This window comes from Lonchura striata, chromosome 10 (assembly GCF_050655825.1).
Source record: "Lonchura striata isolate lonStrDom1 chromosome 10, ASM5065582v1, whole genome shotgun sequence".
In the NCBI taxonomy this organism is placed as follows: domain Eukaryota; kingdom Metazoa; phylum Chordata; class Aves; order Passeriformes; family Estrildidae; genus Lonchura; species Lonchura striata.
Window position 1 is genome coordinate 23,551,036 of NC_140712.1, and position 22,741 is coordinate 23,573,776.

The 22,741-nt window shown below is 53.5% G+C and overlaps 1 protein-coding gene across 2 annotated transcripts in view; it reads left to right on the plus strand.

The window, feature by feature from the left end:
* The first annotated feature begins 2,142 nt into the window (after nt 1–2,142).
* Nucleotides 2,143–22,741, plus strand: part of SMAD6 (SMAD family member 6) — a 42,309-nt gene continuing 21,710 nt past the window's right edge. The window contains exons 1-3 of one of the 2 annotated variants that reach the window (XM_085589028.1): nt 2,143–3,614; nt 6,203–6,259; nt 7,907–7,984. In XM_085589028.1, coding sequence (XP_085445154.1) covers nt 2,858–3,614; nt 6,203–6,259; nt 7,907–7,984 — 892 coding nt within the window. In that variant the 5' untranslated portion in view covers nt 2,143–2,857. The remainder of the gene's footprint in view (nt 3,615–6,202; nt 6,260–7,906; nt 7,985–22,741) is intronic. The other variant, XM_085589027.1, reaches the window with a different exon arrangement.

Sequence of the window (22,741 nt, forward strand, 5' to 3'; positions counted from 1 at the left end):
ATGTGCTGTTGTTGCAGGGGCTGCGATGGATGGCATTCCATGCAACGGGGCTGCTCCTGCATACCTGTGCCCGTGGAGATGCTGGCCTGCTCCAGATCCCATGAAAGCCCCATTGTTCCTCCTGCCATATTGCACACTCCATGATTACAGAGCGTTGGATGAGCGCTGAGAGGTTCCTTGTTGGAATAATGACTTATTCTTAGCTCCAGCAGTGCTATATTTAAGATTTATATATATTTAAATGCTGGTAATTGCACATTTGGCATGTCTTGTAATTTGGGTGACAGCTTGGAAAGACAGTGGTGGGAAGAAAAGCATCATCTGAGTTTAGGGAGGTGATTCCAGGGGTCACACAGGGCAGGGTGAGCTTGTGGATCTTAAACAAGGCTTGGGACTTCTCTGGAGCAGCCTCAGGATGGGCAGGGATCCCACCAAGGTTGGAAATCCATCCCTGGAAGTGGCCAAAACCAGGCTGGACACTTGGAGCAACCCGGAACAGAGGAAAGTGTCGCTGCCCATGGTGAGGGGTGAACCCAAATGGGCTTTAAGGTCCCTTCCAACCCAAACCATTGCATGATTCCAGGAAATCCCAGTTTTTACTTCCATGTCTAAAGCTGATTTTTTTTTTTTTTTTAACATTTTATGCCTATCCACTGTGCACTGTGAAAAAAAAGCATTTCCCTCCCACAGTTGGGTGTTGGGAGATTTCAGCCCAAACCGTGGTGAAATGTGGCTGCAGTGTCAGGGGCAGCCAGTCCCTCACAGGTTTTGTAGGAGGTTTTATATTTTTAACCAGGCAAGCTGCACATTTCCTAAACCCTTCCCCAAAATGGCAGGGGAAAAGGAGCTTTGCCGAAGTGACCCCAAAATCAAAAGATCTATTTACATTCTGTGTTTATATTGGTGCAAACATTGGTGGTGTGCACCGATGGATTTTAAATGGAGTACTAGATGACGCACTGATTAAATTTGCTGAAAAAAAAAAAAAAAAAAAAAAGTAGTCTTCATCCAATAGATTTAAATTATGTTCTTGGGTGGATATGGGCAGGTTTGGGGAAATGTGGACAGAAATCTGGCCATCAGGTATGGAAAAAGCCACCCAAAATATTCCAAGAGAAAAAACTACAAGCATTCAGGTTGCCCAGGATCTGTTGGTAGAAATAATTTCATTGGTTTGGTTTTGAGTGTTTTTCCCTTAACTGATCAACTGCTGGGGGATTAATTGCCCAGATGAATTTTTGCTCATTAGCCAAGCCTTCAGGTTGGTCCCAAATTTTCCTCCAGCACCTTCCCACCGATCCATCCAGGGTGGGGATGAAACCAGGATGGGCAAAACCGCCCTGCTCCCAACCCCGCCGTTCGCTTTTCTGCTGCGAATGGCTGTTTCATAGGAATTTATTTATTTATTCCATATTCGGGGAAGGGTGATTTGGGATGGGCGCCATCCCCGGGTGCCGCTCCCCACGGGCGCTGTGGGGCGGGACATGAGGCCGCGGCTCCCCCGGCTGTGCGGGTGGCCCCGGGCGGGTCTGTGTCCCCGTGTCCCCGCTGTCCCCGTGTCCCCGCCGTCCCCGGCCCCGCTCCCGGCCCCGCGGGCACCGCGCGGCCCCGGCCCCGCCGTTCATTCACGGCCGCGCCGGGCTGGGAGCGGGGGGCGGAGCCCGCGCCGCGCGCTGACCAATAGGAGGCGGCGGCGCCGCGCGTCACGCGGCCGCGGGCCAATGGGAGCGCGCCGGGCCTGAACTTTTGCCACGGCGGACAAGTTGATACATCGCGGGGGTGTGTCCGGCGCGCGGCCCGCGGGGGGGGCGCGTTAACCCCCGCGCTGCCGTGACCTACTTCCACAGCCCCCCGCCCCGCCCCGCGCCGCCGCTCCCGCGGGGCCAGCGCCCCCCTCACCCCGCCCGCCGCCGCCGCGGGGCCGCGCGGGGCCGGCGGCGGGGCGGCAGCGGCGGGGAGGGCGCGGGGCGGCGCGGGGCGCTTTAAGCGGGTCGGAAACCCGAGCCGGTGTTTGCGCAAGGGCCGGTGCCGCGCGGAGCCGCCGGAGTGTCTAGACTGGCACATGATGGGCGGCAGCCAATGGCGGCGCCGCTCGCGAGGGGCCCCGCGCGCGCGCCCCGGCCACACAAAAGCCGGCGAGGGGCGGGCGGGCGCGAGCGGGCGGCGGCGGCGGCCCCGGGAGCCGCGCACGGAGCGCGGGGACCCGCCGGACCGGGGCCGCGCCCTGCGATGCGGACAAGGGACGCGCTGACAACCGGCCTGCGCTGCGGGCTCTGTTTCTGCTGCTTCTTCGCCTTTCTGATTTAATATTTTTTTTTTCTTCCTTTTTGTTTTATTTTTTTTTAATAATTTTTTTTTTACTCTTTTTTTTTTTTTTTTTAATACTATTTTTGGCCGAAGGGATCCGACGCCTCCGAGCGGCCCCCGGCGCCGGTTCCCCGCCGGGCGGCACCCCCGCGCCGGGCGCGCTTCCCCCGCTCCTCCCCACCTTGTATGGTGGAGCGGCCGCGGGGCGCAGCCGAGCGCTGCCCCGGGCTCCCCCCGGCCCTCGCCCCCGCCGCTCCCCGCCCGGCCCTGCGTTGGCAGCCGATGTAGGGCACGGCGCGGCGCGCCCGAGCCCCAGCGCCGCCACGGGAGCGGCCCCCGCGGCGCCGTCTATGCCCGCGCCGCCCCGCCGCCCCCCCCATGGTGCGGCCCCGCCGCGGGCCGTCGGAGATCCGCTGGGCAGCAGCGCCGCGGGGAGTCCGGGCTGCTCCGGGGCTGCGATGAGATAGAGCCGGCGGCGGAGCGAGGAGCCCCGCGGAGGAGGGCGGGGGGCGGCGGAGAGCGACGCGACCCCCGGCCGCCCGCGGGTCGTATGTTCAGGTCCAAACGCTCAGGGCTGGTGCGGCGACTTTGGAGGAGCCGCGTCATTCCGGACAGGGACGGCGGAGATGGGAGCGCCAGGAGCGGCCACGACCTCGGAGCCACCGGCAGCTGCAAGATCGCGGAGAAAAGCCCCTCGGCGGAGCTCCGCGCGGTAGCGCGCAGCCTGCTGCTGCGGGAGGCGGAGGAGCGGCGCGGGGCGGCGGGCGAGGCGGCGCCGCGCGGGGACCCCATGGCGGAGCGGCGCGGGGCCCGGCTCCGCGGCCCCGGCCCCGCGCCGGAGAGCGACGGCCGGACCGTGACCTGCTGCCTCTTCTCGGAGCGGGAGCCGGGCGGCCCCCAGCCTCTCCCCGCCGCCGCCCCCGGCCCCGACGGCGCGGCCGACGGCGGCTCCCCGGAGCGGCGGGGCCGGGAGGCGCGGGCGCGGCTGCTGGTGCTGGAGCAGGAGCTGAAGGCCGTCACCTACTCGCTGCTGAAGCGGCTGAAGGAGCGCTCGCTGGACAGCCTGCTGGAGGCGGTGGAGTCCCGCGGGGGGATGCCCGGCGGCTGCGTCCTGGTGGCCCGCACCGAGGTGCGCCTGGGGGGCCTGGCGGCGCCCCCGCACCTCCTCCTGGGCAAGCTGTTCCGCTGGCCCGACCTGCAGCACCCCGCCGAGCTGAAGCCCCTCTGCGAGTGCCAGAGCTTCGGCGTCGCCGACGGACCCACGGTCTGCTGCAACCCCTACCACTTCAGCCGCCTCTGTGGGCCAGGTGAGCGGCGGCGAGCTGGGTTACCTCCCCCCCACAAACCCGCACCCATGTGGGGGTTCGGGCTTTCTGACCCCGTGCTGGGTTTATCCGAAGCCCGGGGGGCAGCGCTGCCCCGGTGTCGCGGGGATGCCCGGGGGGACGCGCCTGCTCCGGGGTCCCCCCGCCGGGCATCCCCCCGCTCCTGGAGCCGGCGGTTCCAGTTGTGCGTAAGAAGCGCTTTCTCTTTATTGGCTTTTTCCCCTTCCCGCGGAGTTTCCCCGCTCTCCGGGAGCCGGACGGGCGATAATCGGCGGCTCCATCCCGCTGGCGCCAGCCTGGCTCGCTCGTATCGGAGCCGGGCGGTCACCGCCGCCGGCTTAAAGCCGCAGGCGCTTCGGGGGGGCTGCGGGGATGTCCCCGCCGCGGGGATCCCCGGACCCGCGGGGACATCTGGGGCTCCTGCAATTCTCGGGGTTTCTTTTTTTTTTTCTTCTTCTTTCTTCTTCTTCTTTTTTTTTTTTTTTTTTTTTTTTAACCACGTGCAGAGGTGAGCTTTTTCAAGGCGTGGGTTTGGGCTTGTTGAGGGTTTTTTGGTTTTTTTCAGCAATACTCGATCGTGTGTCCGTGTCAGCAGGGAATGGTTACATGGAGCAGAGACACGTTGGAGTCGGAGGTGCAGAAATGGAAAAAATATTTAATAGGCTGTACAAAAACTGTAATGAAAACGGACAGCTGGATTCCCACTGCCAGAGGGCAGGGTTAGATGGGATATTGGGAAGAAATTCTTCCCTGTGAGGGTGCTGAGGCCCTGGCACAGGGTGCCCAGAGAAGCTGTGGCTGCCCTGGATCCCTGGAAGTGCCCAAGGCCAGGCTGGATGGGGCTTGGAGCAGCCTGGGATGGTGGAAGGTGTCCCTGCCCATGGCAGGGGGTGGAACGGGATGATTTTTAATGTCCCTTCCAACCCAGACCATCCTATGATTCTATGCTGACTGTCTCCTATTTTTGGCAAGAACTTTGATTTTATTATTTCTTTTGCAATCTGGGTTCCTGCCTCGCTTTGCATCACTTCTTTCAAAGAAACTTCTCTTCTGGGCGTGCTTCTCCCGAAGGTCGCTAGAGGCTGGAGGCAGCTTTTTTACTCCAGCGGGAGTTGAGCTGCGTTTTTAGGAGCGGGGCATTTCTTTTAGAAACGGGAGAAGTTCCCCAGTCTCTTTCCTGCAGCCGTGGTGGTTTTCCCAGCGGTGAGCGGCTGCCAGCCCTGTGCTGGGAGTAGTAGAAAGCAGAGCTGTTATCAAGTGGCTCCTTATCACTTTGATAAGGGGTGACTGAGCCAGGACCCCACCCGCGCCGGCTGGGCGCTGCTAACAGGAGCCAGGAGAAGGCCTTGATGCCCTTTTTCCACAAGTGGCTCCCCACAGGGATCATCCTGTTGGCGTTTCCCACCCAGTTTCCTGTGGGGTGTGAAAGTTCTGGGGTGCTTCCAAGAGTTCCTGGTGGCAGCAGGTCTGGAGTGGGACCAGCACCTTTATTTTTTTGTATTTTGGGATCTACAAGCACCCTGTGAGAAGAGCACCCCGCTCCCTTAGGCGAAGTGGGGAAGCTTTTCTGAGGAGCAGTAGGTGACCCCAGAGCCATCACACAGGGGATGCTGAGGTGGTTTTTGGGGAGCCCAGCTGGCTGAGCTGCAGTTGCTGGCTGAGTGCTCTCAGGTCGGGGTGGGGATTGAGGAGCACTCCCGTGTTTCCCTGCTCTGGGGTCGGTGTGCTGCCACTGATGGGACTTAACAAAGCAATTTCTCACTGAAGTCGGTGCCTGCTCAATGCTGATGGAGCCCAGCTGGCTGCACACTCAGTTTTGGCAAGTTACAATTTAAGAAACATCACTGTCATGCTATGGAAGGGGAAGAGAAACCCCTGTAATCAGGGCCTGCAGTTGATGAAGGACCTTCATTGGCCTTGCCTGTGGTCTTGACTCTTCCAAGTGCAAGTTGGAGCTGGTTGAATGACCTGGTCCAGCAAAGCACCTCTGAGGACTTGCTGAACTTGGAGCACAGCAGCTCTGGAGCTTTTTGGGATGGATTCAGGGTGAGAGGGACAGCAGTGGCCTCTGCTCCTGAGCCACTTTTGTGCCAAGGCCTTTTGGGATGGACCAGAGTTACTTGGATGGGTTGGTGGGTGAAGCCAGCCTGCCTCTGCTGCCAGCCCTGTGTGCCAAGAGAAGTCTTCTCATCACCCAATCCTTCTTTTCAGTGCTTGGGAAGTGTTGGGGAGCACTTCCACCCATGGGAGGTTGTCTCCCAACCCAGATGATGGAAATGTGGTTCTTGGGGAGCAATTTGATGCTTTGTGTGACTCAATCTGTGGGTCCCCAGGCACAGAGATGGGGCAGAGGGGTGCAGCATTTTCAGTAGCAAAGCCCACTTTGAAAGTTCAAGGTGGAACTCCCATTGTTCAAAAATTAGGAAAACCTTGGTCTCCAGTTGCTTCCAAGTGTTTAGTTTTCCACTGGGTGTTTATAACCTTGGAAGAGTTCCTACCCCAAAAGAGAAAGCGAGAGGGTTTGTTGATCAACCGAACACAGCACTAACCTGAAGTTTTGTTTTTTCCAGAGTCTCCACCACCTCCCTACTCTCGGCTGTCTCCTAATGATGAGCAAAAGCCACTGGGTACGTGTTTTGTCTCTTTTGATCTCCAGGGAACTCTTTCATGGTGCAGCCCCGGTGTTGGTTCTGAGGCAGCCCTACCTGGCACGTCGGGCAAAAGCCAACAAGTCGGGGTTTTATGGCTCCTCATTATTTCTGAGCAAGCATCAGCTGACGGGTTTTAAGAAGTAAATGGATGCCAGTTTATCCTACCAAATTACCGTGTAGACACATGCATATTTTCCAAAATAATATGAAGCTCTATTTTTAATGAAGGCGTAATGAAAGGTTACCAGACGTCATGTTTTGTCTGTGTGTGTAATCTGCGGGAGTGGGAGCTCCTGGGTGCCATTTCCATAAAGGCCTGGCTGTGCTGCTCCATGCAGGAGGCAGCTATTACCCTTCCTCTGCTCCTTGCAAAGAGATGGAAAGTCTTTGAAACTTAGCACTGAGTAATTTTTGAACGGGGTGTCACTTTTCCTGGGGAATTCTAGAAGGTTTTCCAAACAGAGCTGGTGAGAGCAGCTTTGGGGTGGCTAGGCTGGGTGCAGAGTGCAGGATGCTGGGTCCTGGTCCTGTGTGCTACACGTTTGCCTGGAGATGTTTTGAGCTGCACCCTCACCATCCTTTCTCAGCCCTGCTTCTTGTGCAATTAAATGGGAAGCAGAGACACGGGAGGGAAAGGAGGAATCCCACATTCCTCTTGGATTTCCTGCTGGGATGGGTGCAGCTGGGGCCTTTCTCCCTTTATCCCCTGGCCAGTGATTTACTGGGGTTAATGACCAGGGGGAGCTGCTTTTGCTGCCATGGGGCAGGGACAGGGAGGAGACAAATGGGGTTTGGCAGGGGTAGGAGGGGACAGCAGTGCCTGCCTGTCCCACCCAGCCCCGGGGGAAGGCAGGAGCTGCCCCTGCCAAAGGTGAGGCTCTGCCCTGCCTGGGAGCAGCTCAGCCATGTGTGCACCCCATCGCCACAGGGCTGTGACCAGAGTGGCCTGCGAGGCCAAGTTGGCAGCTGGTGGCTTTTTTTCCTTTTTTTTGTTAGGTGTGGAGGCAAAAAAAAAAGGAGTTGTCCCTCCCTGCGCTCCCCCTTCCAAGTTAATTCCTTTTAGAAACTGCTTGTGCTGCAGGGAGAGATGATAGTGAGCGACACGTGACTTTATTAAAACAACAGCCAGGGGTTGAAATTTGCTTCACTGGCTTGTTTGATTGGAAAAATAATAGTTAATCTGTGAGCAAACAGTTGAGCACTTAATTAGAGGGGTGTAAGCAAGAGAGAATAACAAAGACTCTTAACTTGTTAAAACAAAGTTTCCTTCGCTTCAGCAAAGAGGAAGGAAGGAAGCAAGAATAAACAGCTTCAAGAATTTTAATGGTGATAATTAAGTATAGTAACTCTGACTTGTTTAGAGGCTTAATGTAACTTTATCCAGTAAGCACCAAGTTCCTACTTGTTTGATCAACTTAACTGGAGTTATTTTTGTGGTCGAGGCAATTCAAACTTTGCATTTGCGTGGTGGAGCTACAAAGCTAATCGCTGCTTTCTGGCTCTGTGGAGAGTTTCTCTTGGGGAGGTGGTGGGAAGCCCAGCAGCCAGGAGTGCTCACGTAGCACTGGCAAACGCAGCAGGACTAAAAGTGCTTTCTTTTCTTTTTTTTTTTTCTCCCCCCAGATCTCTCAGATTCCACGTTGTCTTACACTGAAACAGAGGCTACAAACTCTCCCAACGTCACGCCCGGAGATTTCTCAGGTTGGCAGCTCTTGGCGCCTTTCCTCCCCGCCATGGGGGGCTGGTGGTGGGGCAGGACAGCAGGAGGGGACGGGGGTCCTGGTCCTGCTCTTGCTTTGTGCTCTGGGTGTGACGAGAAGGACAAAAAACAGTTATTTGAGCTGGTTTTCCATAGAAGTCTGCATGTTGTGGTGAGATGCTGTTTGTGGCATGAGCAGGGACGTTTGGAGGTGGCCACAGGGCCACTCGTGTCCGTGTGGAGGCCACCAGGACCGGTCCAGGCTGCAGGGCAGTGGGGCTGGGCTGTGAGCCCCCATCTCCATGGCAGGCCAGCCAGGCAGCTCCAGAGCTGCTGCCCTGGGCTGGTTCCTGCCGGGACCGTCGGGCTGGTGTTACCTGTTGGGCTCTGGCCCCGGGCTGCAATCCCTGCTTTCATGAGCAGGCTCCCAGCTATGGAGCCATTGAAGATCACGAACAAAGCTTGGCTTAATTAGGTCCTGGTTTTTTGCTCTGCCCCACCCTGCAACCTTTCATTCACTTAATGGGGCTCTGCAGGGCCTGGGGTGGTTTTGCCTGACAGAAGGTAGAGCTGGGGCTGTCCTTGGCTCAGTGCTGGGCTCTGGCTGCATCAACCATCCCACATCTCTCCTCGGTGTCTCAGGAGGGGCCTGCCTGTAGGACCAGGTTTAATTTCTTTGCCTGCTTCATGCTCTGAGAGCTGGGATGAAGGCAGAAAAAACATGATTTTTGGTGGAGCCCCACGTGCCTCGTTCAGTGGCTGGGGTGGGGCTTGGACACCTCTGAGCCTCCTTGCTGGATTGCTGGGCAGGTGATGGGATCTGCTGCTCACCTGGGGGATGCTGTGAGTCCAGGGGGGTGCTGGAGAGGACCTTTGGGGTACTGGTCCCTTGGTCGTGGCGTTTCTCTTCATTTTCTTTCCTTGCAAGAGTTCATGGTCGGGTTGGCGAGAAGTTTGGTGGCACTTGGGCATTCCTGGGGCTGTTTAGGCTGATCCCAGCTCCAAAGGGTGTTAAACAGCTCAGGGTCTGTATCATGGCAAGGTGGCACATTCCCCTCTGGGGATTTTCCCTTGTCCTTGTCCTTTCAGGTGTCCCGGTGGTGTCCCACGGGCTTTTGTTGTGCTGCCAAGTGTCCAGAGCAGGGGGACAATTGATAGCAGGACTGGGATAATTCAGCTTTGTGCTCTGATAAATATGTGTTTGCAATTCCTAACAAACATTCCTAGGGCTGGATGCACATCCCTAAAGCTCCCCGTGCCAGTGGCTTTTGTTGTAACTTGATAATTGGCATTGATTTCAGCAGCCAAGTTGGAAAAAGAGGGGATCCTGAGATTGTAATGGTTTAGCTTCCCTCATGGCTCAGGCTTTATGGGACATCTGGTGGGTTTGCTGGAAGAGAAGGGAGATTTTAACTTTTCCTTGAACAATATAATGATAACATGTGACCGAGATTGTGCTGAAACCAGATCCCTCCTCTCCCCCTGTGCCGTTTCCAATGGTGTAACTTTTAATAAGAGTCTGGGGCTGGGTGATTTATTTTTCCCCAGTGCTCACGATTGCTGAAAGAGGATAAGAGCCCTGCTGAAGTTAACCCATACATGTCATCACAGGGAAGTACAAGGGAAAAACCCACTTAGGCTCCAGTCTACCTGCCACATTTCAGTTCGTTTATTCTCCATTTCAACCCATTTAATGGTTCTGCTTGAAGTGTAGGTCTGTGGGAGTGATACACAAAGCACGTGGTCCTCCCTGCCTCCTCTTGTGTACTCAGTGTGCATTTAACTTGTCTTCCAAAAATAAGTACATTTTGGATCTAGCATCAAGCCACTGCTATTTATTGGTCCAGCTTTGATCATCAGAAAGGCTTTTCCTACTAAAACCACAAAATTCAATTTTGTGTAACAAAGAAAACCATTCTTCTCCTGTTTCTCCTTTACTTGATGAACTTCTAAACAAGAGGTTTTAGCGTGAAGGCAGAAGATGATCTCTGTCATATGTGTTAATCAAAAAGAGGGCTTTCTTTTTTTTTTTTTTTAAAGTAGAACCTTCCATGGCTATAATATTGCCCTTAAAAAGACAGAAAGTCTTCAGTGCAATGCCAGGCTCACTGTAAAGTTCAGAGGAACAGTCAGGGCTAAATGGGAGCACAAATTGTGGGTGGTTGGGTGGATGTGACCTGGATCCCTGGATGATACCCCAGAGCCTTCATCTCATGCTCAGAGTCTTGGAACAAAGTTGTTTGTGCAAGGATCAGTGTCCAGCCGCAGCTTTTCCCTTGGAATGGGGATGCTGCTGTTTTCCCAGTGGGGTGCAATGGCCTGGGGAGATCTGGGTTGGTGGGAAGAGGCACTTGGAGATGTCTGACCCCGCAGTTCCCTCCTCCTGAGCTCGGGCAGTGCCACGTCCAGCACAAAGAGAGGCTCCATCTTCTCCTCCTTAGGTTCATTTCTGCCTGGGGGGCAGAGCTGAGGAAAACCTGCTGTTTGGGGATTGTATTTTAAACCCAGGTGGTTCCCTGGCCTGGGCTGAGCCTGTCTGTCTGTCCCCTGGCAGCCAGCAGAGCCTTGGCCAGTCCCGGCGTCCCCGCGGCTCCCGGCCGGAGCTGGGGAAATACCAGGGAAAGGGCAAAATCCAGCAAGGCAGGAACAAAAGCTCAGCCTCGTGACTCATAATTGGTGGAACATTTGTAGTAATTTTTTTTTTTTTTCCCTTCCCCTCAGACTTGGCTCCTCCAGCACATGCCAAGAAGCTGCTGTACCCGTTAGACTTGCCAGGCGTGTGGAGGGCTGAGCTCTCTGCAGGGGATGGGGTGGGATGGGATGGGATGGAGCAGCTGCCCTGGGCTTTGGGATTGCCTGCCTTCCTCTGAATCCCACAGGGCCCTGGGAGGGACTTTTCTGTTGAAAAAGCCCCATGATGAGCGTTGGCCAAAGTTCTTGTTAATGAATTTAAATTCTGAAGGTCCTGAGGGGAGGCCAGGTGGGAGACCAAAAGGTGGCCTTGCATCTCTAGGTGTCTGTGCCATCCCCAGGGAAGATGCTGGTTTGGTTTTTTTCCAAAAATAGTTGTTTTGGGATTTTTTTTAAACTTTGAAATCACTTCCCATGTGCTAAAACTCTCCAAGAGTTTTAGCTCTGAACCCATGTGTAGCTGAAAATGTGCATCCTAAAGAAGGAATGTTGAATTGGTGGTTTGTTGGAGGAAGGATGAATTCCTGTCCGTGCTCCAAAGCAGCAGGAAGGTGTTTTCCACCTGGAAGTGGAAGCACAGGCATGAGTTTATTCCAGCAGCTCTGCTGATGTCCAGGAGGTGCTGAGCTCCATGTGGAGATGAGCTGTGCTTGGTGACTGATGATGATGGAGGAAAGCTGAGAATTAACAGAATAAAAAACAGACACTGAATGGGCAGGAGCTTATTTAAATTATTTCTGATTTTTTTTTTTTTCTTTTTAAGATGGGGAAGTTTTTGCAGGGCAGTGGTGGGGCTGGGGGCATTGGATTTGGGGAGCAGGGTCCCAAAGGGAGGAAGAAGGCAGGAGCATCCATCCCAGCTGGTGACTCAGCCTTGCTGAGGTGATGCCACAGCTCCAGGCGAGAGCCAGAGGGTTTTTTCTGCCTCCAGCAATATTTAGGATGAACTTAAGGAAGCATATTTTAAAACCCACTGAATGGAGAAAGTGAACGTCTCCCTTCCTCTCCCCCCCCCAGAAATAACAGGCTGCAAGATTTATGCTAACAAGGAAATTTATGAAGATCCTGTGTGTTAGGAGAAGGGAAAAAAAAAAAAAAAAGCCCATTAAATCTGTCAGGCGGATGTGTGTGGCAACTGGGCAAACATTGCCCTTTCCGGGCTGGGGGAGAGGTTCTGGAATTACCTGTTAATAGAAAAAAAGGGTATTTTTGTCAGCAATAGGACAGCAGTTTCTTCTGGGGGGAAATGTTGGGTTTTGAGGATAGGCTCTTTGCTGTGTCTCAGTGACAGCTCTGGGCTGGGGGCTGGGTCTGACCCAGCACCACCCTGGAGCCTTTTCATCCCTTCTCCCCTCCCTCCCTGCAGAAACAAGTCCTTTAAAAAAGACACAACATAGCTGTGCATCCAGTTTAATCACAGACAGATGTTTGTTTGGGCCAGTAATGGTTTTGGTTTCTTTTTTTCTTTCATATTTAACTGTAGGTTTGCTGGCTTGTCTTCCCCTGTGCAGTCTAGAACAATCAGGGTTTGGCTAAAACTTCTCCTGGTCGGAGGAGCGAGCCTGTTGCCAAGAGCTACTTCTTTGATGCAAAAAAATACATCCTGGAGGTGCTTTGTCAGATGTTTTTATATTAAACAGCTTTCCTCCATAGTTTCACTTTGCCAACGGGAAATAAAGTGCATCTATTTTCCAGTGTGCTTCAGAGAGGAATTCTTTGCTGGCTGTGGAGGCTTTTCCCACTTGGCTGTGGATGGCCATGGATGTTGGAGTCCCCACGGGAGAGCCTCAGAGCAGAACCTGCCCTCCCTGGGGCTTTGCTCATGTGCAGCTCCTGGCCCTGCCTGGGGCTGGCATCAAAGGCAGCTTCTCCAGCTGTGGGGTGAATCATGGATTAATTCCTGGAAGGGAAGGTGGGGAAGCTCTGGGAGCTGTGCCCTGGGCTTTCAGTGCTGTCCCTTTCACAGAGGTGCAGGTGTGCCCCTTCCTTTTATATAAAAATGTCTTTCTGGGGTGGTGCTAAACCCACGGGAGCCAGTGGATTTATGAAGGGCAGTTTTTTTTTCACATCCCATTTGTGGGGAGCTCAGGTGGCAGCTCCTGGGGTTCAGCCATTCCTTTGGAGCAGAAGGTGAAGGGATCATGGATCCTGGGGCCAGCTGGGCTCCTCGTTATGTCCAAATCCTCTTGACAGCAGTGCTGCATCCATAAGCAGAGTAACCCAGCAGAGAACATTCCACCTGGGAAGATCATGAGCAGGTGAAGAAGTTGTTCAGAGCATTGAGCAAGCAGCAATTCAGGATTTTTTGTTTTTTAATTAGATGACTTGCCAATGGAAGAGAAGCACCCTAGGTCGAGGCTGGAGGAGATAGTATCTCCATGTGCCTCATGCTGGGCCACCAAACCAAGAGCTGGAGCACTGAGCTGTCCCAGAGCTGGTGGGTGGCAGCGCTGTGGTGGCAGTGGACCTTCGTGGTGCCACCTGAACCCGTGTCTTGTGTGGGGAGGTGGCTCCATCCCTGCAGGGCATGGGCCCTGGCAGTGCCTGTGCAGCTCTAGAGGTGCTCTAAGCCAGTGGCAGCTGATTATACAAAATACCCTGTGGGTTATGGGCTTGTAGTGCAGAGCTCTTGGTCCTGGGATTAGTGCAGAGCTCAGCCAGGACAGGGGTGTGGGATGGGGAAATTAATTTTATACAGGCTGAGGAGTTTGCTGGAGGTGGGAAGGAGTGGTTTGTGCTGAAGGTCTCCTGAGGAGGGACACCAAGGTTCCTCTGAGGTTTTGCATCCTGTGTAGCAGGAGCAACAGCCTCCAAAAACAGTCTGCCAGGAGGGCAGGTGTCCCCTGGACTGGGAAGTGGAGAATGTCCCTTTGTTCTAGAACCATCCAACAGGCCACACTTCAGAAATGAGGACAGTCAGAGCTGTCCTTAAAAAATCTGGGAGCTGCAGTTGGGCCTTGTTCAGAAGAAGGAAGGGAAAAATCCAAACTGGCTGCCAGAGCCTCGGGATCATCTGCCTGGAGTGGCACAGGCTGCACGAGGGTGGCAGAAGGTTGGTCTTACCCCGTGCCTGATGCAGAGATGAAAGCTGCTCTGCAGATGATGCCTCTGTTTGTGTGTGCACGCAGCTCCTGAGCCCCAGAGGAGAATTTTCCATGAGGGAGCCGGGCAGGACGATGCCCTGAAGTGAAGGTTCCATGGGCAGAATTTGGGGTGCGTGGTTCCCTTGGAGGCAAGACTCTGAAGTTCTCAGTATATTCCAGCAGAGGAGGAGAAAGTTGTTTTTTCTCCCTCTGTTACCTAGAACTGGGATGGATTTTCACAGCTAGCCTGGATGTTTTCAACCTAGAAGTTCTTGGAGGAAAGTACAAGACCCAGATAAAATATGTTTTTGTCTGTGGTTCATTGAGCAGTTATGATGTTTGGCCTTGAATCACAGAATAATCACATCCCTCACTTCTCCAAGCACCTAGGCATCACTCCTTAAAAAAAAAAAAAAAAAATCAGGAAGTAAGCAAGTTACTTAAAAGTAAATTAGTTTAATCTTTTAGCCTAAATGGTACATTCTTGCACCCTATTAGGGGTTGGATACAACTTTCTAGGTAGTAAAAGTTCCTTTGATGTAGCTCTGGTTGTGTCCTTTAACCAGCATGGATCCGATGGATCCGGCTTTGTTTGAACTTCCCTTTTTCCCTGTGCCTGTGTTTTGCTTTTTAAAGGGATTTGCTGAATACTGGACACAGTGTATTTATGACCTTTGAAAACGGTGAATGTTTTGAAGGAGGAATTTTGGCTTCTTATAGGGGACCTGTAGAGAGAGGCTTGTGTTCACAGTCCCAGTAATAGATTTTTTTTTTTTTTGTGGCACTTTGATGAGTGAGAGGTGTTTATAGGCTTGATTCATAACTGAGTTACCAAGGTTTTCCACGGAAATAACTTATTAAATGTGTGGCGCTCACCGGAGCCATTGAAGTCTGGAGATTTGCTCTTCATCAAAGGCACCTCCTTTCCCGGGCTCCAAGACCTAACTCAGCATTTTACCTCTGGAGGATGCTCAGACCCAAAAGGGCTGTGTGCTGTGGGAGCTCGAGCTGGCTTTTAGTGAGAAATTTAAAAAAAAAAAAAAAGGCAAACTAGGAGGAGGAGGAAAAAAAAAAAAACTCAGGAAAAACATCCCCCCTGTCGTTGGGAGCTGCTGATGGTTAAACCTGGTTTTCTGGAACACTGCTTGTTTGTGTGGGTTTTGCTTCTCTGCTCGACAGCTGAAAAGTCCATCCCTTCAGTGCTGGGAGGGCTTTGAAGTGCCCCGAGCCCCTGGAACCACAGGTTCAGTTTCCTGGCACAGGAGACTCAGCTCTTTGTGCTCCCCAAGAGCCTGGCTTGGCACGTGGGGCTGTGATTCCAGCCCTGCTCCAGGCTCCTGCTCCTGGGTGGGGGTGCAGGAGGGGGACGTTGGCTCTCTGGGGTCCCACCTTGCTCCTGGGGGGTGCCTGTCCCAGCTCCTGCTCTGTGCCTGTCACTTGGTTGATTCTTCAAATCCTGGTTTGGGTTGGGAGGGAGCTTAGAGCTCATCCTGCCATGGGCAGGGACAACTCCCACCATCCCTGCTTGCTCCTGGTCCAGCCTGGCCTTGGGCACCTCCAGGGATCCAGGGGCAGCCACAGCTGCTCTGGGAAGCTGTGCCAGGGCCTCCTCACCTTGGCAAAAGTCTTTCTTCTCCAGCCCCAAAAAATGGCATCACCCCAGGGGCAGAGCGCTGGGAGGATGGAGAGGGGAAGATGTGCAGCGCTGGGGTCTGGGCTTGGGATGCTGAGGACTGTTGGATTCCTGTTTGGGTGTGTTTTTTTCTGTAAGAACAAAAACATTTCACATGGAAATGTCTGTCTTGGCTGACCTCTGCTAATGCTGACTGGTAATGGCCTTTGCAGCTCCTGGGGCTGGAGCAGGGATCAAACAGCTCTGCATGGAAGTGCTGGACTGTGCTGCTGTCCCACCACCCCTTTCCCAGAGAAGCTTCTCCTCCAGGGGAAGCTGGTTCCTCATCCCAGGCTTTGGATATGGGAAAATACGTGGGGAAAAACCCACCAGCATCAGAGGCTATAAACAGAATTAAACCCAAAGCTCTTCTGCCTCAGCATCTCCTGGATCAGCCCCACACCCCAGGTTTCCACCTCTTTTTCTTCTTGTATTTTCCTAGTTTTGATCTTTAAATGGATAAGAGTTGCCTCTGATGTCCAGACCTGAAAACCCTCACAAAATGGAACCTGTCCCTGCCTCCCCAGGGAGTCTGGCAGGGAGCAGGCTCAGGCTGGGATGTCGCTCCCTGCCCTCAGCATTTTGCCTTTCATGGATGAAACCTGCCAAAAAGTCGAATTCCCAGCAGTGCAAGAGAGTTTGTTTTGCCCCTCACAGCAGCTCTGTGTTCCTGGGGGATGCAGGAGGTCTTTGCTGAGGGCTCAAGGAGCCCAGGTGCTCCTGTCCTGCAGCATCCCCCACCCGCTCCAGGTGCATTCCCAGAGCAAAAGCTGGACCAAAGCCATCCCTCCCTTCCCAATGGCAATCCATGGAAGTGCCCTGGTGTCACATTCACTGTCCCTGATGGGCTCTGATGTTCTGCTGCCCCCACTGTAGCTTGGCCACGTCCCCACCTGGGCTTGGAAGAGCTGCCCTCCCCTTCCTGTGCCTGTGTTTGGTTTATGGCTTTGGAGATGTTCCTCCTCCCAAGTGCTTGTGGCAGCTGAGAGGGATCAGGCTGCTCCAGGCTGGAGAAGTTGGAGTCTTCAAGCTGCTGCAGGAGCATCTCTTGATGCCAGGGATGCTCAGGCAGGATTTCTCACAGTGGCTCCACGGAAGGGCAGGAGACACAACTGTGTTGGTTTTATCTGTGTATTCCATGAGCAGGAGCAGAACCTGCCAGCAGAAACGCTATTTTTCAGCTCTTTCCATTTATTAAGGTCTCATTTGCCAAGATTTTTCCATGAGAGAAGCCAAAGAATGTTAAAGACTTGAAAAAAAAAAGAAGTGCCAGCTGCTTTGTGCTTTCACACAGCAATACCAAGCTGTTTGTTAAATCAGGGAAGAGGGACCTGCAGGAGCTGCAGCACCAGGTGCTGGGTGAGGAGTGGTGGGTAAGGCCCTGGCACAGAAATTGTGGCTGCCCCTGCATCCCTGGAAGTGTTGGATTAGGCATGGAGCAGCCAGGTCTCGTGGAGGGGTGGGATGAGATGAGCCCACCCAACCCAACCCATTCTGTTTCTCTGATGGGAAATTTAGATTTATCCCACCTGCCTGAGAGGCTCCTGCTGGGACGGACGTGCTGTGCAGAGCACATCCCTTTTCTTGCCTTTGCCCTTTCTTTTCCCCTCCTGGCTGCTCCAAAGGCTGTTCCTGTTGCTGTTGCTGAGTGTGGAGCTCACACAAGGCCCCGTTTGTGCAATCCTGTGCCAGGAAAAGCCAAGTTTGTCCACGGGGAAGAATGAGGCACTTGATTCATCCCCCCCTGCGTGAGGCTGTGGGGTCTGGGAGCATCCCTGTCCTGCACAGGGAAGGCAAACATGGCCTGTGCTGGCTGGGAACTCCCAGGGTTCTGCTTTCCCTTGGTCCTGAATAAATGGAAGCAACGCTGCATCTTCCCCTCAGCCCTGTGGCAAACACAGTCATTGTGTCCTTGTTTTTTGTCTGTTGTTTGTTGGTGGTTTGTTTTTCTTTTGTTTTATTTTTCTCTTTAGTATTTGTTGCTCTTTAAACCCTACAGTGAGAGCTGTAGGTAAAAATGAACTATAGGTAGTTTTTTTTCCAGCATTCTTTTTAAAATCCAGAGGAGCAGTGACACAGCCCAACAGGAGCTGTCAGCCTGGAAGTGTTTAAGGCCAGTTTGGATGGAGCTCTGAGCAACCTGGTGTGGTGGGAAGTGTCCCTGCCCACGGAAGGGGGTGGAACAGGATGATCTTAAAGGTCTCTTCCAACCCAAATCATTCCACGGGTCTGTGATCCAAAGCTTTGCCAGGTCTCACAGCAAACAGTCACTGGTGCTTGTGAAAAGCTCAGGCTCCAGGGTTAGATCTGGCTGGGTTTGTCTGGTGCAGCAGCTCAGGGTATCCAGCTGTGGAGAGAAGGAGCAGATGTGAAAATGGGCAGTTTCATGTCCCAGACCCAATCCCTCCCTATAAAGTGTCTGCAGCTGCCACCGAGGGCTTGGGCTCACAGTAAAACTGCATCCAGCAGCTTTTGGTTTTGGCTGTTCTGGAGAACTCCTTCTGCTGAGGTTTTATGGAGCCCTGAAAACACAAGAGTGTTTCCAGAGAGGCTGTGGGTGCCCAGGCTGGGTGCAGAGCAGTCCTTGGTGGCAAGGCCAGGGCTCAGTTTCCCTCAAGTGTCACGGAGTCGCTTTCTGAATCTGCAAAAAAAAACCAAAAAAAAATCAAACCCAACAAAACTTTATGAATCGACCAGGAAGCCAGTAAAAATTAGTAGTAACAAGCTCATTTCAATAGAAATGGGTTTGCTGCTCTGCTGGCTGCCAACCATTTATGAGACTGGCCGGGTGCCGGGTCCAGCGCCGCATCCCTCACCCTCCTGCTGCTGGAAATCATTTGTGACTCCAAAAAAATAAATAACACTATTGTGGAGCTCTTTTTATGGCTGGGGCCTGGGCTGGGTGGCAGCTCTGCAGTTTGCAAGCCCTGCCTGGGGGCTCTCTGCTCCATCTCAGGTGGGTTTGCAGGGTGCAGGTGAGGACGCGGGATGGGAGCTGTGTCAGTGCCTTGTTGGAGCTGTTCCTGGATCTGATCCAGGCTGAGAGCTGGGTCAGTGTGGCTGTGCCAGTTCAGGGAGTGTTGGATGCAGTTGGGTGTTGTGCCAGCAGAGGTTTAGGATGGATATTTGGGAAAATTTCATCCCCAAAAGATCTGTCCAGCCCTGGCACAGCTGCCCAGGGCTGTTGTGGAGTCACCATGCCTGGAGGGATGTAAAAGCCACGTGGCTGTGGCACTTGGGAACAAGTGGAATGGTTGGAGCTGCTGATCTTAGAGGGCTTTTCCAGCCTTATCCATTCTGGGATTGCTCCTGTCTCTGGTGGGGTCATCCCAGCCCCCCAGATCCCAGGGTGGTTTCCTGGCTTGTGTGGAGACCCAGAACGGGCCCGTTTCTGCTTTGGCTCATCTTTAAATGCCACAGGGGTTTCCAGCATGGGAATTCATCTGATTCTTCCATTTGCACCAAGCCCGTTCAGTGCCTGTGTGTGACTGAGGGGACTTCCACCCCCAGCAGAACAGAGAAATTCCTGGGACGGTACAAACTAAGGTAAAGATCCTGTGAGTTCATGGAGCTGCTCTTCCCCCATTGCTGAGTTATTTGAGTGGAAGGGAAATGTCAGCAGAATTATGTTTTTTATAAAAAAAAAACTCGCTCACACTTCCCAGGTTACAGACTAGGAGCACACTGGGCAGGTCCTTCATCACTGGAACAAGAAAATTGGAGTCATTCTTTATTCCCCAGTAATTGCAGCCACATATTTTGAAATCTCCGTGTCTTTTCCATGTTGAATCGCCAGTGCAGACCTTCAGAGCCGGATTGAATTCAGCTGTGCTTGAAAGGGTCGGTCATTTGAGACTTCCAACATTAAAAGATCTTTGCAAATTAGTTTTGCTCTTGCCATGCTGAATTTGTTTGTGTAGAAAACCTCAGTAGATTTGGTATGTGCCTGTCTTTGAAGGGCTCTGCTTCAAAGGCTGCAGCTCTGGGTGTTTTATGTGCTGAGCTCCGCAGTCCCCCGAGCTCTGCTGCCTCACTGGGAAGTGTCAGCTCATGTTAAACCTGCAGGAAGGAAAAGCTGAGCTTGGCTTTTCAAAGCTTTCAAGGAAACTGGATGCCCAGGGCTTATTCCTGTAGGAAACGGGTGCTGGAGCTCCATGTGCTGCAGTGTGTCACTGGTACAGCCCCGAGAATGGTTCTCTCCATGGCCCTTCCCTGTGGGTGAGAGGAAACCTGTGTGTGTTTGGAGAATTGGGGACAGCTGGTCCCAGAAAATTCAGCTGAGATCTTGGCAGTGAGCAGCCAAACACAAGAAATTGAGTTGGGCTATAGCTAGTATTCAAACAAAGGTAAACAGTAAAAATAATATTGGGAAGTTTCCTGATTCTTGGCTTGAATTCTGTTTTGGTTTGTTTTTTTTTTTTTCCAAAGAAATTGAATCTCAGAAGGGAAAATGGGAGAACCTGTCTCACATCCTGGACTTGTGCATGTTTAGATGAGGTCTGTCACCAAACAGGTTTTGTTGGAGTGGGGCTGGATCCCTTTCCCCTCCAGCCTTGTGTCTCCGTGCACATCCCAGCGGGCTGCACTTTGGAGCTGATCTCTTTAAATCACAGAAACAGCAGGAAAAACCCCATGAAATGGAAGGGCTGAAGGGCTGTCACCTCCCAGAGCCTTGGGCTGCCCCAGAGAGGGGCTGTGTGTGCCCAGACAAAGCCGTGGAAGGTTTTGGTGGGCAGGGAGTGCATTGGACTGCCTGGGGTGCTGGAGGGAAGGAGCTGCCCTGGCTGGGTGCTCAATCCAGGTTTAACTGAGGACAAACCAAGCAGCACCAGAGCATTGCTGGGAGCCAGCAGATAATCCCAGGTCAGCCTGAGCTGCCTCGCAGAAAGCGCTGGTTCCTCTCCTCTTCCCCCTTTTCTCCCTCTCATTGAGATTTCCACACAATGTTATTTTAATGCCGATCCTGTGGCCGCTCCTGCTCCTCCCTGTGCCCTTCCCTGCAGGCTCTGTCCCCCCATGCAGGCTGCAGAGGCTCTCAATGAGAACCAGCTGCCTTCCCCAGCCCGGGGCCAAGCTGGCACCGTTGGGTCCTGGCTGCCCGGCTCTCCCCCTGCCCCCAGAGCTTTTCCTCTGTCCTCCCTCTGTGTGTCAGAATCTGAGGTATTGATCATTCTGAGATTGTAGAAAGTCTCTTTCTGCCCCGCTGCCAAAGGAGAAATCATAATTCCTCTGTGCTGGTTTCAGGTTGTTTATTCTGTTTACCTCTAACATGTTCTGCTGCCCTGCCCAGCTCTGTCCTGCAGGGCAGCGTGTGGGGCTCTGCCCTCAGTGGGATGTGACAAACATTAAATACCAGAAACTCCCTGGGCTGGATTTACAAGAACGTGCCAATATCTGTCACCTACGTTGGACAGTGTGTCCCCAGCCTGAACCAACAGAAAAATGCCAACACCACAGTGAGACATGGAGGGCATGAAGAAGGAGAAAAAGGACAAGGCACACCCAATTTCCTCCAGCTTGTCCCCTTTGGACCCTTCATCTAGAATCCTAAAATTTTACTTTTGCACCCGTGCCACACTTAATTATTACTGATATCAAACCCTCAGAGCTGGTAATTCATCCTGTAGGATTGAAAACTCTTTTCCATGGACAGAGATCACAGCCAGTGTCTCTGGGGGCTCTGTCCAGGGGGGTTCTGAGCCCTGCCAGGGTCCCAGGGCAGCAAGAGGGAATCCCTGGATTCCCACATCAGTGGTGTTTGTGCTCCTGGGATTTGGGGCTGGCTTTGGAGCCATCCCACCTTGGAGCACGGTGGGGCACAGGGAGCAGCCGGGATTGGGATGTGCCACTTCCAAGCATCCCAGCACAGCCTTGCTTGGGTTAGAGCTGTCAGGACTTGGCTTTGTTTGTTCCTTGGTCTCCTGTGGGTCAGGGGCTGCCTTGGTGCACGTCCCTGGGGATGAGTGTTTGGCATGTGTTGAGCACAGGAGGCACCCACTGGGATTTGGAGTCGTGTTTTACACCCAGGAAGGTTTTAGGGATTCAGGGGGTGCTTCCAAGGCAGGCAAGTGACTGAAATTGGTTCAGGCATTAATAGCTCACGTGTGCCAGCTGCAGAAAGTACCAAGCTCCTCACATCCAGTCCTCAGGACAGTGGTGAGGGTGGGCACAGGTTGGTTGAACAGAGGGAAGGAGCATTTCTGCAGTGGCTGAGGGAAACAGCACAGGCTTATCTTGCAGCTTCTATTCCTTGTTTCTCCTTTGAAGCTGTGTTTAATGCTTGTGTCACATGAATGAACTGAAGGAGGGTGTACAGAGAGCAGACAGCAGAAGTGTTTTGCCAAAGTGTTGTGTCTTTATCCTGGGTTAGTGGTGGCACAGGGGTGAGGCTGTGGCTCCTGTGGGTGCTGCAGTTGCACACATTGGAGCTTTGGTGGTCTCCAAACTACAAAGGCAACACTGAGTGTCGAATGCACATCCACTCCCAGACGGGGAGCATCAGCTTGGATACCTTGGATTCATTCCCTGAGCTGTGATGCAGAAAGAAATTCTCACCAATTCAGCATGTCACAGCTTCCAAAACAAGAGATTTTCTGACTAACTCAACCCGGCAGGTCTGTGAGAAAAGGGGGATGAGAAAACACTTCCCTGCGTGTGCCAGAATTCCAGCGGGGCCCTTGGAGAGCTGTGGCCATGGCTGCCTCCCCCAGGTGCCACCCAGGCTGGTGGCACTGCCAGAGCCAGGGGGAGATCAGGGCTGGCCGGGTGGAAATGCAGCGGCTCCAGCGCTCCCAGAGCGGTGCCTCTCTGCTTGAGTGAGCTCGTGGGTGTTTATTTGAGGGAAGAGCAGCTCAGCCAAACATCCTGCTTCTAAACTGGCCTCCACAGCCCTCGGAAAGATGCCTGCAGCTATATTTGTGTGCAGCCTCCAAGTGCTGGGCTCTGGGCATGGATGGGATTTGCAGGGAGGGTTTAGGAGCAGCCCGCTGCGTTTTGGGGTTTCTGCTGCAGTGAAAGCTGGGATTTCCTCACCGTGGCTGCAGCACACTTCCATCAAGGTATCCAGTGTCAGGCAGGGAGCTGGGTGTCCTGCAGGGCTCTGAAAACCTCCCCCTTCCCCAAGCAGGGTGTTGGAGCCCGGAGTTTTGAGTCAAAATAAAAATCAGTGGGAACTGCCAAGTTTGGAGGGGGGAGTCTTGGTTTGGGGTCAAAACCGCTGTGGTTTTCCACCCCCCCCTTGTTTCAATCCCAAGCACAGCCCTGCCAGAAACTTGGCTCAGCTTCCCCAGCAGAGTTAGGGATGTATTTATGTT